At 30.6% G+C, this 19,980-nt stretch overlaps 1 protein-coding gene across 1 annotated transcript in view; it reads left to right on the top strand.

The window, feature by feature from the left end:
• The first annotated feature begins 2,775 nt into the window (after positions 1 to 2,775).
• LOC123708872 (pollen-specific leucine-rich repeat extensin-like protein 2) overlaps positions 2,776 to 19,980 on the top strand; it is a 29,107-nt gene continuing 11,902 nt past the window's right edge. The window contains exon 1 of the mRNA XM_045659812.1: positions 2,776 to 2,850. Coding sequence (XP_045515768.1) covers positions 2,833 to 2,850 — 18 coding nt within the window. The 5' untranslated portion in view covers positions 2,776 to 2,832. The remainder of the gene's footprint in view (positions 2,851 to 19,980) is intronic.

Here is a 19,980-nt window from a genome sequence, read left to right as displayed (position 1 = left end):
TAAACGTGTTCTCCTGAAGGGGGGAGAAATAGGTTGATGGGATGCCTGGGGTTTTTAGAAGGTACACGAAATTTAAATTTGTTTGAAAGGTTGGGATATCTCCAATGACAACATCTGAAAATACGCTGGCTTGGTTTGGTATATTGGCAACTCTTTACGATACCGACGAAGAGTAGATGCCACAGTAATCTTTTTAGTAAGCACTCGACCGTACATTTTATAAAATTGTCTTGAGATTTATATGTCTGATGTTTATGTAAAACAGCAATAAGGCTACTATTTTTATTACACAATGATTTTGCGTTCATGCACAGTCGCGCTTCAAAGAAGGAGAAACTTTTGTCTTGTCGGCGTATTCTAATATATATCCATTGTTATTATAATGTTATTATGTGTATGGTTAATTCATATAATTTATTATTTCGGTTAAAATTGTTGGGAAACTACTTATACAAATCCAGTAATGTATGAAAGTACATGTTCAGTTCCATTACATTAAAGTTAGATTACAAAACTCCTTACACGCTTTGACACGTGCCCTTGCAGTAATGCAGTAAAACATTTATTTTTATTTTTTAGACAAAGGTCGACACCAATACGTTCGTATGGTTTTGTTTAATCAAGAATCCGGGATCTTGTTCGTCATCCAACGTGTTCGAAATACATCACTTCAATTTTATAATTTTTGATGAAGGTAATTCCAAATATTTATCTTCGGCCGAACGTCACATTTATTAGTTGAGTCATTGTTGATATTTACTCGGGTTCGTTAGACACATTTTTATTTTGATATATAGGTTTTGTTAATTATAATTGATAATAGTTACGTCCACTGTTTAGAATTTTATAGTGAGTGCTTAGTGCGTTTTTGAGAACTATCGTGAGGCAAGTATTAGCATCAGTCTAACCTCTCTTTGTTCCCAAACTAATAGAATTTCTCCAAATCTTTACGGCTGATAATATTGTGTGCCTTTCTTCCTGGTAAAAAGACATTGTAACGAGGTATGTACTCAGGACTTATTATTCTAGTATACAATTGTGTACCGACGGCCACTGAACCGTTCTTTGTGGTACACAACGAATGCAGTCATACTTAACGATAAATCGCTATTGTTATAAATTTAATGCGTAGCAGTTTTAATCGTAGGTGAAGGCTAGTTTCAATCTTTTAGGAAATAGCTTATAAAAAAAATAAAAGTTTATCTGTTTCATTGCACGAGATACATTTAATGTTAAACTTTAAAAAAAATACTTTTGCAGATAAAAACTATATGACTTTAATTGACAGAGCTTTTGTTTCGACTATTTTTTGATTAAATATTTTATATAGTTTTATGTTTAATTTAGTTATTTCAGTAAATATAAGATCAAAATATTCATTATTATTTATTGATTACTGCAGTACATCAATATAATTTTAACTGCATATCGTAAAAACTTGTCGTCCGTGGATGAATTAAATTGGATGTCACTTAGACGAGACTTAATAATAATAATAAGTTAATGTTCAATGTCTCATTGGTTACAAATATAATGTGCTTTTCAAATAAGTTATCAGGCATCTTTAAGATACGATGGTCCTGACGTTATCTACACTGCAATGCTATACATTGCCTAACCGACGAATCATTGAAATCAAAGGCAACGTTGTATTGTTCAATGAATAATGTATGACATTGTTCCGTAATGATGCCAAAACAGGGTTGACCGGGTTAACTTGTTCTAAATAGTGGCCAAACGTAACACCGTAAAAATTCACGTTTCAAATCAAGATTTAGAGTTTATAAAAAAATTAGGAAAATTACCAATGAAAAATTTGTAGCTGAATCTCAACAATATATATTCATCGGGTATAAGTAATAATTTGATATATTATTAAGAGTATGCTGAAAAGATTGCTAACTTTTATCAATGGGTCGTCCGTTTAAACTTTGAAGAGAATTCTAAGGAGTATGGGGACCGAAGCCACAATATGGCTCTGTGGTACTCTACATTGTGGCTTCGGTAACCATCATATGGGTATACCTCGTAACGAATAGGCTGGTAACAATTCTTATATTATGCTTCAGTAGCAATAATAGTTAATGTTATTATTTATTCCTGCACCGGAAACCATATTTTCTAGAATAAAAACTGCGCTGTGCAAATTAATTAAACCACGACATTGCGAGAGATATTATATAAGCAATTGTCCTGAAAGCTAAAAAAATTAGGTACGATTGCTACAGAAAAATGATTACAAACATATTATACCATAATAATATATTTTAATAACTAAATGGATAAAATATACCAAATCATTCAGTATATTTTATCCTGTTGAATAAAATGAATAATAGAATATGCCAACTTTAGAATGTACCACATAACATTTTTGTAGCATATTTTTGCAAATATATTATTGGGATTGGGTAGAAAGTTGGCTTAGTGGTAACAAAAATAGCAAACTTAAACGATCTTCGACGAAAATATCTCACGTTTAAAGAAGCAATAGTCCACGGAATATCTAGCTCGAGTTACTATCAAGGTGAAATAAAAACGATTTTTTTTTAAAGATATGTTATTCAAAAATGATATTAGAGATTGCCGCGTAATGATACAACCAAGGTTTTTGAAACTCTAGACGGATATCAATAATTTGGAATTATCGAAGTAGGAAGTATTAGATCCAGATCAAGCGAGCCTTTTCAGTGGAAACTCAAACGTAATTAATATAATAATAGTTGGGGGGGCGGGTATATAGCCCGCGCGGGACCTCGGGCGCCATTCGCTGCGCGATATCCCGCGCATGTGTACGCGTGTGACATTTGACAGTGACAGTTAACCTACAAAATGACCGCCAAAATTTACGTAAGTGTCAAAAATAATTGTGCATAGAATTTCGGTTTGAGAACGCACCCAGGATATTCGGATGTGATTTTTGTGTTTGTGTCAATAATTGTGAATGTTGATTGTGAGAGGTGGTTCTTAGCCGCATTTCTATGTCCATTGTCGCATGTGAATTAATTTAATTAAATTTTAACAGTTGGCTTAATTTCGTAGAAAAATAAAATAATATCAACTAAGAATTTTTTTCGAGTATTAATATATATTTTATAGCTTCCTAAGAATAGAAAGGTCATAAATGCAGGTCGCAGGTTCGTCTAAGAAGACCTTTATCGAGTTAGGCAGCACCTTGTTGATCTTAGGTCGTGTGAAGCAATACTTGTATTTCATACATTGTATAACTGAATTATTTTATGCAGTTTTACTTTTTAAGCTTAACTCTACCCTACATTACACATTGAAGTAAAAATAATATTAATAATATAAAAATAATATTATTAATAATATTAATAAATAAACAAACTTTGTTTACCGTTAACTAATTTAGGAATTATAGGGATTAATTAAGGGTCCCACTTTCTGTTTGCTAGACAACTCAAACCAGCTTTAATCGTTTCCAGAAAGTTCCTCTACTTTTCATCTTATATATTTTTCATTATAAAATAAGAAATCTTATAAAATATATTTGAAAATAATTAAATAGAAAACTTATCATACATTCAGTTTTCAACACAAAAGAGAATTTCGAATTTTATTTAGGAAATGTTTAAAGAACGATTATTATATTTTATTTAATTACATATCCTCGTTAATCCGGATATATAAAAGTCATGTTTATTTAATTCCTCGACAAACGGAATTATATGTTAAATAAAACATAAGTGTATGGCATTAGAAGTAATTTCTCTTTCGACGACGAAAGTGAAACCAGCGGAAACGTAACGTCGGACCGCGGACCAAATATTGATAACTTGTTTATAAACATCGATAATAATGCGCTTGCGCACCTTCCTGATACATTTATGTAACGTTTTAATATAGAGTTAGACATTTATAAATAAACTGTACTCGTTTATTGAATTCAAAATGTTTTAAGGAAAATCACTCACACCCTATCTTACCTTAAACAACAAATTGACCTCAAACCGAATTTTAAATAATGTTAATCACAATTCGCACATAATTTTATATGTAAGCACCACATTGAATAAAATAAAGTATTTACCACTGAACCATAGAGCCCAGTGTTCTTTATTTTAACCACTTATCTCAAACTACAATACTTTAAGCTTTGACACATAAAAACTTATAGTATATGGTAGAAAGTTCATTCAGACCATGAGAAAAAAAGGAACTTTCGTACAGAATGTTAATTTAATATGAATAATATGAAATGGAAAGTAGTCAACGACACAGAAGGCTAATTCCCTATTTGCCTATTAGGAAAAGTATATAACTGCGAAACAGATACAGAAATCTGAGTCTCAAGCCTAAAAGGTAGCGCCACTGGTTTAAATATACTTTATTTCTATTTAAAGTTTGAAATTATTTCTAGGAAAGATTTTGTTATAAAAAAGCTGTTATTTATAGAAAATCTATTCCAAAATCGATAAAAAGCGTAATTGGTGCGGACAGAATTGAAAGTTCAGAAATCGGAAAAACATGGCAACATTTTTGCAGGCTTTTTTAATTAATATTACAAAGATGCGGCTAATTATAAAATGTATTGACTAATACTGGTATTCGTTAAGATTCTTAGTCCTAAAGAATTTCAATTTATTTTCACAATATTGTGTTAAAATGTCTCATGTCATTTATTTATATTGAAGGTAAATTAAACTTTTGGTGATGGATATGAAATATAAAAAATAATAATAATAATAATAGAACTAAGCGGCCTTACAGCTTACAAACAATCCCTTCATATCAATTAAGTCAATCTTTACATTAATTAAAGGACAAAAAGTTTAAAACTATTTAAAAAGGATTATAAACATTTTTTTTTATAATAGTTGCCTCATTAGCATTTACACCTTTTAGGTTTGGGTTTCAGATTTTTGTATCCGTTTCGTTATGATTTGATATTTCATAGACAAGTACTTGAGTCTTTTAACACGTGTTGTCAATGAGACATGATTTATCCTCACGATGTTTTCCATCCGGGCGAATATTAAATGGACATAGGCAGAAAGTCAAACACTTCAGGGTTGGAAGTCATACGGAACCACTGAACTGTTTCACGACTTATTCGGTGTAAGAGAATTTCGACAGCCAGGAGTTGCATAATTTTAAAAATATTGCAAACTGCAACAGATGGCAGTGGCCTTAAAATTCATTATAGTCAGCCTAACCATGGGTATTAAAATTAAGTAGTGCCAGCTTTTACATAATTAATAGGTACTCTAAAGCCCAATCTTAATAACTCATGTTAAACCACTCTGCAACTATAATTTACTTGCATCCAAACTTTTAGAGTCACATTTGCGATAATAGATAGGAAATGGCTGACAAAACATTAAAGTTCTTTCTAATTTTTATTTTAAATTCACTATTGAAATATTTATATATATAATAGATTTAAGATTGTATATGTAATCGACACTGTAGTAAACAGGTCATAGTAAAAGCTATAGAAATTGTGCTTTATAGTGTGGGCGTGGGACGAAATCAGTTGAAATATAGATTACAGTGTTGATTCTACAATTTATGGCGCAATTCGATAGACTTCAATGATTTTCTATTATGTGTTATCTATTTTATTGTTACATATTATGAATCTATTCGACGATACGTTCGTAATTGTTTTTCGAGTTTCGTTTGGTACTTGTATTATGAATTTTCTTTATTAGTATTTTAACTAGCATTCATAAAATTTATTGTTTTATACGAAGTTTCCTTCGTTAGAGCTTCTTGAACGTTTTTCTGTGTTCTTGTTAAATGTGCAATTATCAATAAATACGAGACGAAATATTATAACTTCGCTTATAACTTCTTCGAGTTACAACAGGATATGTATATATTTGAAAAGCTAACATAGTTTATTGGTTTCTAATTAAAAAATAGCATAAGTAAGGCGATAGAACAGCTTAATATTTTATATAGATATACAAAAATAATGAGGTTAGAAAATGTCACAAATAATATTTCACACTAGACGAACTATTTTGCATCGGGGCTCGTATTTGTTTAACATTCATACAGTCTTTATCGTGTGTTATAAAAGAATTATGGTTGTAGTTTCAACATGCAACTCTCATCTTTGGGTTCGTAGGTTCGATCCCCAGCAGTGCACTTATGGAGTTTTTAACTGTGCTTTTAATACTCGAAGCTTATTCACCTAGTTGCCGATTAGAAATGATCATGGAACAGTTACAAAAATCTAAGGCCCAGATTTCAAAAGTTGTAGCACCATTGGTATATATAATATTTATAACATATAATGTTAACATAACTCATTAAGAAAACCTCCGCTATATCATTTAAAAAACGATTATTTCCGTGGTGTAAGAGACTTCTAAATAATTATATCCTATATTTATCTTAAAAGTGGTACATGTTATGGATGAATTAGAAAAAGGACAATAACTCATAACTAGCTTGTGTAATTAAATCTTTTATTATGTTATATTCTACGTGAGTATTTCAAAACCTATTATTTAAGAACTTCCTGACATTGAAGAAGCGCCGTGCCTTAAATCAATTAAAAACAAATCGTCCCAAACTTGAAAAATAATGTATATCTATTGAAGTTCAGCAGCAGCGCTGCTGCTTTTCTCAACGAATAAGTATCGTAATACAGCGAGGAAATGCTGCCAACATTGCCACAGTGATCAATTTTTAATTATTATTAGTATGTAGGGTGAGAATATTGTAAATACTGTATGTTAGTCTACTCTAAGCTATCTTTTTTAATTATACGATTGTTAAATAACATTGAAATGTTTCATTACTGTCGGGACTTTATGCAAATATTCAGCGTGTGATCTTAGGCCAGACAATATAGCGATAAGTCTTTCAGTGTCACAGCATGAGAATAGAAATAGAATACAAAATTATTTTATTACTATGTATAATAGTGCGTTTTGGAAAGCAAGTCGTTTTTTTTGTTACTAGTAGAATTGATTTCCATGTGATGCATAAGTAAGACTTAGAAGTTATGAATCAAAGTTGGAGTATAAGGTTTTAACGTAAAGGTTTATATTTTGAATTAAGATTATGAATAGCACAAAAGGTGACTTATATCGTATAATTATGATTAGGCTATTTCCGGAGTAGTTATCACCAAGCAGACCTAATTTTCAAAAGGGACTGTATTAGTCCTTTTGAAAATTAGGTCCTTAGGAAAGGGTGGTCCCTTGCTGCCTAGCTTCTCGGCCACAAATCTGCCTGATCGCCTCCTATGTACTCAAAAGTAGGATTTTATTTGCACTTGGTGCATTCCAATGTAAAAAATAGAAGTTAATCAAAGCCTATAGTAACAGTATACATTCGATACGTTTATCAAATACAAAACCTTGTTTGCTTTTTCCCGTAAACTTTCCTTGTATAATTACCCATCATTAACGTATCATGGTGTGAACGGACAGTAACTTGTGCTTTTTATAACTTATTATACAATACTTTGTGTTTTACTGTGAAGAGGGAAAATTAGAAAATGTAACATTGATCTATGTGTGTAGATTCGTTCGGAATTTTATAGTTATTAAGTTTTAAGTGTTTAATTTGTAACACTACTAAAGTATGAAAAATATCGTCTAACACGTCTAAACTTTGATGTCGTCTATTAAAACCTTAGCTTTGCACCAATATCCGCGATTAACACTCTCTTGTATGTTGAGGTACACTGCCACAGGGACCAATATTGTTTAATTGTATTATATATCTAATAAAATATACTTCAGTAATTCTAGATATTGTTAAATTCAAATATCGCCAGAAAATAAATTATTACCAGTGCCTTACAGTATGTTTAAAAACCGAAAAAAACGACACATTCTTGTGTTGACCAGACTTTAAATTATTACAAAAATATATAATATAATATATTAAAATTAAAACATAATTTTTACCTATGCGTAATATGATTCAATAGAGCCTTCAGAATAATAAGCCACTTCACTTTAAAAATCATTCAACAACTATATAATTGGATATTGAACGTGTACAATAATTGTGTATTGTTCAACCTCCATTTCGTAATCCTTACTTATTGAATCTAACGTTACCTTGTTAGAGATAATTATCCAAACTCATACATTTTTGTAACTTTTGATTGTAGGCTAAAAAGAAATAGTGATGCTGTCGTCGGTCAGCTAGTATGGACTTACATCACCAGATCTGTTCCGACCGTTCAAAATTAAAAAAAAACTGTTAAAGGACTGGGGACAAACCTTACGCAGAGTTGGACCTAAAACTTATTATGTAGTTACACACTCACTCACTCACGCATCATGTAATGTTTTTTGTAAAAAAATAATTGGGAGAAGAAATCTTTTAACAGTTTAGAAAAATCTAATATTCTAATGTTATGGAATTAACAAGGGAGCCCTGACACTACCTGTGTCTTAATACTTAAATCTTCCACATTATAATGCAATGCTTTCTTTTTTTGTGATAATGTATACAGAGCGCTCCAGTGTGATAGTAGGCTGTTCTTAAGAAGAAATAGGGATGTCTTCGTCGTCGTAGGGACTGACTTCGCCAGACGCAATATGCAAGCAGACTACATCTATAATAAATTAAATAGGCTGCTTAACATCTACCCGCTCACCTTCTACAATCTAAATACGACTAAAGGACTGGCTTATGAATACACCCTACGCGGTGTTAGAGCTGCTTCTGAGACCCAGTATGTAGTTACACACTTTATTCATTCACTCACTGACTCACTCACACACACATTTGTATGCACTTAGGCGTGTTGATAACAGTTGAAAAATCAAAAACATTCAAAAATCAAAAACAATCAAAAAATAAATACAATAAAAGATCTAATTAAATTATATATAAATATATTTTAAGGAATTTAATTAGGAATTAGGTTTATTATGGGTGGGAACCCTGACATTGGTATTTTTTACTTAAGAGGGTTCCCAAATATTACACATTTTAGTGCATATGTACTTAAAAATGAATAAACACATTTTTATTTTATTACAATGACAAAGATCTGTTGCAATAAAATAATGTACATGTATTGTTGTATACATTGCTATATTTATATCAAAAAAATAATACGCAAATCAAAGCACATAATAGGCGATTTGTGAAATAATTGTGTCTAATGTTCCTTATGTCCGTATTCCTACCTTATACACTGTTAAACACTTATGGGTAATCCAAAACGACGTCAATAACTCGTTAACTATATATATTTTTCTGTCTATATGTCATAGTCTGTGTTTTAATTGTAAAGTCAAATAAAAGGTCAAAGCAACACATAAGTTATACCGAAACCAACAAAGTTTAGTAACAATCACCAAATAAAATCCGACAAAATGAATTCTCTAAACAATAATACCTGTAAAACAATTGATAAACAATTTTTTACCTCAAAGCTTCCTCCTAAGCATTACCTTCATATTCCCGGCCTTACAATATGTAAGATATTATTAACGACGTATTGTTTATTAACAATTAAACGATTAACAAAGAACGTTGGTCACGTTTGTTTCAGCACCTGTCAGAGGTCGCCATTAGCTTCTTCCGTGTTTTTACATATAATATTATTTAATTTTCAAAAAGTTCAATGAGCTTGTACATCTATAGCTAATTATTTGTGTTCCATTCCATGAGTACTTAAAGCTTTACGGGAGTGTAATGAAACTTTATGATTACTTGTATGAACTTTTAAATCTTAGCTTAAAAATTTGCTGTATTACTAAAGAAATTAAATCGAATGTATAACCAAAATCTTCTTTAGGTGGTATAGCTAAGCTAGCGAAGCTAGGTAGTTTTCTGATATTTTAAATGAACTTTTCTGTCTTCTTACAACTCTAATAAAGAAATGCTTAAAAGTTGGAAACCGAAAGTTCATGACTTGCCTCAAAAGAAAATTAAACATCACCAAGGAAACACATGACAAGATCAAGAGGGATGGTTTACTTTAAGCCTTGTCAAAACGCTCACAAAAATATGAACTCTGTATTCGCACAATAAAAATGCAATGTCTACTGATAACAGTCAGTCTGCATAACAAAGGATCTTACTACAATAGCCGTTTGTGCCCACTACTACTTTGTGCCTACTACATTAAATATGCAAAATCGACGCAATTTATAGGCCTTTATTGCGAATATCTTCCTACTTAGCTGTATAAACACAATGTATCGTCAGAGTATTTTGGGCCCTGTGAGAAATTGAATAATTATTGAATTTTTAAAAGTGGATTTAATTTATATATTCTACGCTTGGGAATTCGTAACATAAAAATAACTTTTTATTACAAAATAAGAAGAAATTCCGTTAAGTTAAAACAATGTCGCAACAGAATTTTTATTGGTGAAACTATATTTTTACGTTATAATAACAATGTAATTTTCCGCATGTCTGGGTGCCATTGTTATAAGCCTTTGGAAAACTTTCCTTTTTCGCATTTACCCTTGAAGAAATGTGTTCTTAAGATAAAAGTTAAAAATGAGAATGTATGATTCATAATTATCAAAAATATACAAAAACTAAATTAAGGTCTGTCCTACATTGTAATTTGTTTTTATACGTTGTAATTGCTTACGTATTCATTACATAGTCAATTAACATGATGTAAAAGTTAAGTAAACGCTAAATTAAAACTGTAACTGGCGGTTGAATGGTTATAATGTCCGATTAATGGCTTCGCATTAATCGAATAAATCGATTTTAGAAAGCGCTCAATGTGTGGTATTATAATTAATCTTTTCTCCGGGCTTGTTAAGAGATTCTAAGCACGTTATTAATTATGTGTCATATTTGACCATACAAAAAACCTTTGTGTTTCGTTTTTAAATGTATCTTTAAATATAATTTTTAATTAATTGTTGGCTTATAATATCGTTGTATCGACTCTCGTGTTTAGTAATCCGTGAGATGCAGCGATCATATTAAAAGTCCCTATGATATCTTTACTCTTTCTGTAATAATTTATGTAATTAATTCCAATTAATTAAAATTATTATATCTTCATCTATACTTTTTTAATCAATTATAATTAATTGTTGGCATACAATATCGTTGTATCGACTCGTGTTTAGTAATTCCGTTAATGCCGTTAATCCGTGCCTCTAGATGAAGCGACCATATTTTTTTTATAAGGACTCCTAGGTAGACCGAGTAGCTAGGTAGCAAGGAAGTGTCGAAGTCTCCGAAGAAAGGTTGGCGTCACACGTCGGGTCAGGGCGACAACTACTCCGGAAATATCGTCATGATATTTATGGGCGAGTCGGAGCCCGCTGACCGGCGCCACTCGCGTTACCTCTCGTGCTCTCAGCGATCATATTAAAAGTCCCTATATCGATATCTTTACTCTGTCTGTAATGATTTATATTGTAATTACAGAGTATAGTATCTTTATCTATACTTTTTTAATCAATTATAAATAATTGTTGTCATACACTATCGTTCTGTCGACCCGTGTTTAGTAGTTCCTTTAGATGGTTCTTGGTTCTTGTAGATGCAGCGATCAGCATTAGTCCCTAAGAAACCTTCCCTATTTCTGTAATTTCTTTATCTTACTAAACCTTATAGCGTTTAAAATATAGAGCAAAAACTCAAAAAAAAAAAAAAATCGATTTTAAATAACACTATATTTTATACACTAGTATGGCTCTGTCAAATAAATCTCTTGCACTTAAAGATTTCTTCACTCGCTTTCATTCGAGTTCCAACCAAAAACCTTTCAATATCATTTATATTATAGTGAAAAAACTATTACCTAGCAATACTGAATGTACTTTACATAATATTCATAACGTAACAAATGATTAAACGGTTTCAGCTTTTTGCTCACTGGACTATGAATATTAATTGGCAATCAAATTGTGAATAAATGTGTAAAGAACTACTAATGTTGATGTTGTTTTGCTACTTATGTTCCTATACAATAATAACAAACATGATAAGTAGATTTAGTTCACTTTCTCCTTTATAGTGCATTGCTCTCTTTTGGAAAATCCTTTTAATATTTTAATCTCTTATTAAGAGATTAAAAGGATTTTCCAAAAGATATAACAATTTCATCCGCAAACAAGAAGGGATTTCCTCGTTAAAAATTTATCTTTAACATTTTCACACGATGGCCATTATTTAAAATTAATTTTACAATTTTAATAGAAACGCAGTATTTTTAAAAAACGTGTCCGAATATAAGTTTTAATTGTAGAAGTATTGTAAACTGACGTTTCTTCAATTCTATTTGAATTCCTAAAGGAATTGTAATAATATTTATTTGAAATATCTAGTTCCTATAGTATTTTTGTGTTATTAACACTAATTAATTAAATAATTTTTTTGAATGATGACTACAAAATTTTTATGTTACATTGTTAGTAAAAACGAAATGTTTGGCCATCCAAAATAATTTTTAGCGCCAGAATAAATTAGGTAAAACTAGAACAATTATAAATACCAAGGTCTTATAATAATGTAAATATTACTTAAACAAGTGTTGACAAACAGTCTAGCCGCATTGTACATGTTTGCTCTATATTCTACCCTTCGAACCGGTTAGTTACGCTGTGCTTACGCAACATGAGTTATCTGTGTTACCGAACTGAGGAAAGTTCTAACATTGATTTTTACTCTTATGAATGAACGAAATCGATTTACTTTTACCATAATATTGTGTTCGTATCAAAAGGCCGGCAACGCACTCGCGAGCCCTCTGGCATTGAGAGTGTCCATGGGCGGCGGTATCACTTAACATCAGGTGAGCCTCCTGCCCGTTTGCCCCCTATTTTATAAAAAAAAAAAAAATGTTTAACATAACAATATATCCATTATCGAAAACAAAACACCAATTTAATAAGGGTACAGTAATTGACTTATATACGTTTATGTACACACAAATTGTGTATGCACACTGTATTCTAAATTTAACATTTTTTGTTAAAAAATCATACTACTGATGATTCATATCTCTTGCTTCATATTTAACAAAATATAATTTAAATATTCATAACACCCATACATATCTTTATAATCAGTAATTATACGGCCTTGAGATTAGTGTTATCATTACTACAACAGTTAAAGTATAAGCCCTGTGCCTCAAAACAATTCAATTACACCAAATTCTCCCACGACTCTTCGTTTGAATTCTTACGAAACGGCTTCGCAAAAATTGTCATAATTGCCATCTTTGCGTCTAATTTTGTTTCGTCATACTTTTGTTAAAATATTTACAATGTGAAAATTTAGTTAATCTAATTGAAATAGTGTGAAAAGCGCGTTAAAGTCTTTTGTATGGAAACAATGTATTTAATGTAGTTTTTATTTTTACAGGTAAGTAATCCAGCCATTCTGTTTACTGATTTTAATCAGATGTAAAGGTATTGTATAAATCAAGGTAAATGTTGGATACATTTTTTATGTTAAGCTTTTTTAGTTTAAGTTTTAAAACTGTTTTTATTTTACCGGCCAGCAACGCACTCACGAGCCCTCTGGCATTGAGAGTGTCCATGGGCGGCTGCCACTTTCTATAAAAAGACATTAACCTATATACAGGAATATATATTAAATATTTTAATTATAATAATAAATTTATAAAATAGTACTGTGTTTGTACCTTTTCCTTGTCCAGCTTTAAGCATTTTTAAATATTCTACGTGCGTGGGATACAGTAATCTATGACTTATAAATATTATTAATTATAAACATATAATTATAATATGTATTATTAATGTACAATCTAATTACCTACAGTTACATAAAATTTATACCTACCCTTACAGACCATAAATATAATATACAATAAGCACAAAACAGACAACCTAAGAAGAAATATATTAACCTATTCTATATATGTGTATATATTTCTAATTTTAGTGTTCTAAGAATTTAATATATGCCGTAATATCATATCATATGTAACTTTACATGTTAACTAGACACAGATATCGGATACCTTGTGAATGAAACTTTACAGGCACCGGGCACTGTCTAGACCTTGAGAGCCTTTCTAACTACACTAACCTTTAGTAATAGTTCACTTGGCTTGCGTTCAATATTACTGCTAGCTTTTTGTATTGCGTATGATTTGTTTTTGTTTTAGGATGAAAAGTTAGACTATGTAGATTATAACTTCTTTTGTTGTTCTAGTAGTGAGATTGCTTTTCTTAAAACTTCTTGTTAATCTTTGCTACAAAAGGACGTTTCGATATTCGAACACTGTAAATGATTGTATTTTAGCTTTGAAAATTTAAATGATATTTTTAATTATTTTGGGTTGTAGCAAAGCGGTGGAAGATTTTCGTTTTGGAGTCCAACATTTTGAGTCACAAAGCCCATATAGAGAGTGAGAGTGAAAAAAAAAAACTCGGCAGTGTACACTGTACAATTATAATTAAACATGTATGTTTATAGATTTAAAAAAAAAATATTTAAATTAAGCGCATAAATGAAACCTTTAAAGTGATTTATTGGAAACAAATTGCTTCCTTCTCTTAATGTTAATCTTAAAGCTTATTTGAATATTTAATTTATGCAGGAAATTGGATTCTATAATTTATTATTTTACTCATCACCATTAAGCACCAGACGAATATTTTAAGTGGTTTCACTACTTATTAATGAAAATTCAGTAAATTGTCACTAGCAAATCAAGTATAATTGGTACACAATAATTAGGAGGACAATGGAAAGCCTTTGAGCGATCCCTTCTAAGCAAACAAAATATATGTTTAATTTAATGTTTTTGATTTTCTTAGTTTACGCTAAAATATATTTAGCTTAGGTTTAACGGTTATTATATACACTTGTTCTATAGTTTTAATAACAACTAAAGAAACAGCCACCTAGCTAAAGTATCAATTATATTTTCATATCACCAGTGGTACCTTTACGTGTTTAAATGAGATGATCCCGCTCAGCCTCCCCAGGTATATTACTATTCAATTATGTTAAAAGTCTAACAAGAAATTGGTGTGGCAGCGTGCGTTAAAATTCAGATGGACAGACAGGTGTTCAGACATCCGTGTAGTAATGTAGAACATCACGCGATGCTTACACGTAATATAATTATGTAATGCACTAATAACTATTAAACAATGTTACCAAACAATAGAAAATTATAGTTTAGACGCACATAATTAATGTTGCACGCTGTCTTTAGCTTAGACGTCGATATGCCAGTCTTGTTAATTTGTGATCACTGACTCTAAAGCTAAACACTGAATAATTTGATTAATGGAAAATTTAAGTTCGGTGGCAGTTCTTGGAGGAATGTTCAAATAAATGAAACACTTTGGCAGCAACGTATCAACTATCTTAAATCGTTTAAAACATCAGCTTATAACTAACATAAAATTAGGGGTAGGATGCTGGACTAATAAATACTGTAATTATAAAATATAATTATTTATGGCTTTTTAAACTAAGTGACACATCTGTCACCTATAACTAATAACTAATAAATAATAAACTAAACTAACTAATATAAAGAATGTCGACCTTTTGGACATTCTCGAATTATAATTTAGGAATGTATCAAAACTATACGGGTCATTACACTACTAGTGAAATATGATAATTTCTTTTTCGCTTTTTATTATTAACTAATATATATAACTTAACTAAAGTTAGGTTACATAGCTTAATCGAAGACATTTTTTTAGTAATTAAATTAATATAATCGATACTTTCTTAGGCTCGAGCCTAAGAAAGTAAAAAACAGTTTGTATTATATATATATTCGTTTTCAGATGTTATCATTGCTAACTTATTACTTGCACTTACTAAGAGAAGTTTTAAATATTATTTATTTACTAATAATCGTTGAATAAATGTTAGCATAAAAATGATATCCGAAAAAAATAGCTAATAACCCTAAAACCACTCGTCTACTATATTACTAAAAGTATAAATATATGTGCATCAGATATAAGATCGTATATGTAAACCAAACGTTACTTTCTCTAGTCTTGACCCTCTCATCTGACCGGTTAGCCAGAGACAATATACTCTATGTTATTGCATTTATAATACACCATTCATAGATAGTTTGTTCGGTTCGTAGAATGAAGTTTATGTAGTCTGTCAAATTAAGGACGTTGTAATAATACAAACCTAAAATTATGCTGCTACTTTCTTAATATTTATTTCATTAAATTTAAACAGTCAATAATAAAAAGCCTTCCAGCTGAAATCAAAATAAGGTAAAATGCCACGAAAATGTCAGTGCGTCTTTTCATTCCATCATGTGTATTGCTTGTATAAAGGTTTCTTTTAAATAAGAATTTTAAAAAAATCGTTCAAAAATAGCGTACAGCTTACGGTCAGTTCAGGTCCATCGTCTCCCTTTGGTTTAAGAACTAGTAGTAATTGTTTATTTCACAAGTGAGCGTTATTTAAAGTTTTTATCACGTATTACAGTATGTGGATTCAGCTACCCACTGAAAGATTTCCGAACCAATTCAACTTAGGGTCCTTTAAGAAAAGAGCGTACCAATTCCTAAAAGGCCATGCACATACGAATCCTCTGGTATTGAGAGAGACCATTCAGTATCTTTAAAAAAATGTAAATTCGGAAGTATTAAATAGTTTTTATTGGATATAAACGATATTTTGATTTGCCGAAATTGCATGTCCAGTCAAATCGTGTCTTGATTGCCAAGGTGAAGTGAAAGAAATAATAGATTACCGCGATTAAATCATAAGTGCTTGTGAAAAGGTCGAGGCTGTTTAAATTGCTATGGCCCTTGAGTGATCTTGGGTAACAATGATTAACATTATGATAGAATAGAAAGATTAACAGCTATGTAGGCATTTTATTCGTGTCACATCCTCTTGAAGTTGCGAAGGATATTTCCAAGGGATCTGTAGAAATGTTGTGTTCTCTCTTTCTCTCTCATATTCAGATAATTAGTGCAGTTCGTGAATATCATTACATCTCACTACGTTGACTATAGGACTCTTTCTTGATATAAATTTAAACATAGTCCAATGGTGATAATATTTTAATAAATTTAGGTTAATTATGTAAGTTAGTAACATAAGCGAGATTATTTTGGGGCTGGATACATTGTTTAACTGTTGTATATATTAAAAACACTCTTTGAATTAGTAATTAAATTAAAAATAGAAAGGTCTAAATACTCTTTTTGCTAAAACCTTTATCGACCTCATAATAAATAATCTCACTTAAATATGAATTGCGCATTATTAAAAATGCAGGATTATTACAATTGAACAAAATTTCATAACGTTTTCGCAGCTAGGTACTAAAACAAAAATGTTACTGTCCATCGATTCGTTGCAACAGAGTGACGCAAGCGCCACTGTGGGACTGGTGAGCGTAGCATCTTCACAGCGCCTTGAACTTACTAGAAATTGCAAGAAAAACTTAACCAATACATTGTTACAATACTATTGCTGGTTGGGTGCTACTAGTACATAATGAGTACAATCACTCTACCTAAGGCTACGCTATGTATAGTCAGAAATATCGATAGCGATATATATATTAGGTGGGCTAAAAATCTTCTTCGGGACTTCGAGAGCGGTCATACAATTTTTATATTACGATTTGTACCCTCAACCTCAAAATAGGCTTCACTGTCGGCGATTACCTCTTCATCACCACTAATATTATTATACTGTTGCCTATCTATGCACATTACGTATAGATTCCCCTCATACAGAAACGTGCTTGACACCTCTTGTAGAATCGTACGTTCTTCTTAAATGTCTTAACATAGGCGCTTTCGCCAAGTAGCATTAAAAGAATTTCTACCTAGACAATTAATAAAGAATCTGCAAAATTTGTTATTATAAGTTATTAAAATAAATAATGTACTAACTAATAGAAAATGACATAATATGTGTTATTATTCAATGAAACGAGAAACAAATAACTTCAATAAACAAGAACTCGTTATACGTTAAAAATACATTTAATATGGACCAGATTTGACACAGTAAAAGGCCTTTAAATAAATTAGTTACCATTATCCTAATTAGCAAAACGTATCGTAACCTGATTTGTCATAAATAATTCATACTAATGAAATGTCACGTGACATTATATCATACGATTCATCGATTTTTGTAATCAGTATTTCGATCATACTCAACTATGCCCTGGGGGTTGTGTGCAATCATTAGATATCAGAAATGAAATGAAATATTATAATGTTCTAGAATTTCTATTTAACTTTTAGTCATTTGAACATCTATATATAGCTTGGCATTTAGCCCCAGTTTTGTCCACTTTTTGCTGGAAAAAAAATTTACGCTAATGAACACGTAATCGCCAAAAGAAAAGCCTATTTGAGAGGCTAAAGACCGTACTTTAAAAATGGTATCGAAAAATTGTATGACCACTATAATCATTGTATTAAAGACTATATATAATAATTAGAAACAAGATTTTTTTCTATTATTATTAGCCTACGAAATACTATAAATTTCTTTATTGTTACATTTAGCTTTTTAATGATGTAACTATTATTTTAAATTTTAAATTATGAAAATTAATTTGTTTATTATTCAATACGTTCTATATATTGTTACAGTTTAGCTGTACTAATTATGGATTAATTAAAAATTTCAGATACTAAAAGATTAACACGTTCGTTAAACTATACACGGGTCATTAATCCTCAGCGGATAAACAAAATGTATCGAGATGGGTGAAAACGTAAACTTTCTACGCATGCGTAATGCCGGACGCGCAAGCGAAAGTGATTAGCTAGTTTTTCTATATGTGGATCTTTTTTCCTAAGAAATGCAAAGCTGGAAATAAAAGTTAAATTATAGGTTATTGAACGAAGTTCAAGTTAAAGTTTAGATACACCGCCTTTATTTTTAACCGACTCCCTTAACTTGATTAAAGTGAATTATTAATTTGAACACATAGCATGTCCCAAGATATTAATTTGCGATACTTCCAAATGGTAATGGCCACGGAAATTTCTCACGACATAACAATTTATAGCAAAATCTTTGTAAATAATAATTATATTAATAACTAATTTCTCAATCAAAACCGTTCAAAGTTGCCTTTAATAGAAGACTTTTTAATTTGCGTATCGCAAAAACATTTGTTTATGGATAACGTTTGCGGAAAACAATGGAAGGATGTAATGAAGGCGTCAAAGAAAAGAATAATATAAGAAATTGTGTCTCTATGTAGTATATACAGTACTCTATAAATTAAATTATAAAAAAAGCGTATGTTGGAATGCCCAAAAATACGAAATATATTATAATTTGATTATAAGTTACACATCTTAGAGTTTATTTATTTATTTGCTTATCAGTGTTCGTCCTTATTATACAATACATAAACATATACATTACACACAAAAGCCAAAAACGGAATGCACATTCAAACATAATCATAAAACACAGTTAACAATTATTACCTACTTATACAAAAAAATATATATATAATAAATTGTAAGATGCATTAATCATTATAATATATTTAATATCAAACAGGAATAACAAAGCCATTCTATCTAATAAACGATACCAGGTGTTTTTATTATTTTTAATAAGCATTTTTTAGTTATATTAAATATATCTATTTGTTGGTAATTTGTGTTATAATCTCAAGGTACATACGATACATGACTGAGTTGAATAGTTTGTTTTAAACTGAGGAATTTGAAATAGTTCTCCAGTCTTTTGTCTTTATCGATATTGCCTGGAATACATGCCTCGTTTACTATGTCTTTACCCTAGGAGTAGTCATTGCATAATATTTATGTGTCCAAATTGTTTTGAATCTGCAAAGTAGCATTTGTATTTTAAAGGCTGTGTTATAACAAGTAGATTTCTACTGTCATCAGATGTGAGGGTGTGTGATCGTCCTGTTATAATGGGGTGAACATATCACGGCACTTAATGAGTTAGAAGGTAGGCAGTTACTACACAATTTCGAAAGTACCCCACAAATAGGCATTTGATTAGAGCTATTTATTTGTCATTTGTCGTGAACCGATGCACTTTCAGCTTTCA

Source organism: Pieris brassicae, chromosome 4 (genome assembly GCF_905147105.1).
Source record: "Pieris brassicae chromosome 4, ilPieBrab1.1, whole genome shotgun sequence".
In the NCBI taxonomy this organism is placed as follows: domain Eukaryota; kingdom Metazoa; phylum Arthropoda; class Insecta; order Lepidoptera; family Pieridae; genus Pieris; species Pieris brassicae.
The sequence above is the reverse complement of the archived record's forward strand: the minus strand, read 5'-3'. Positions and strand labels throughout refer to the sequence as shown.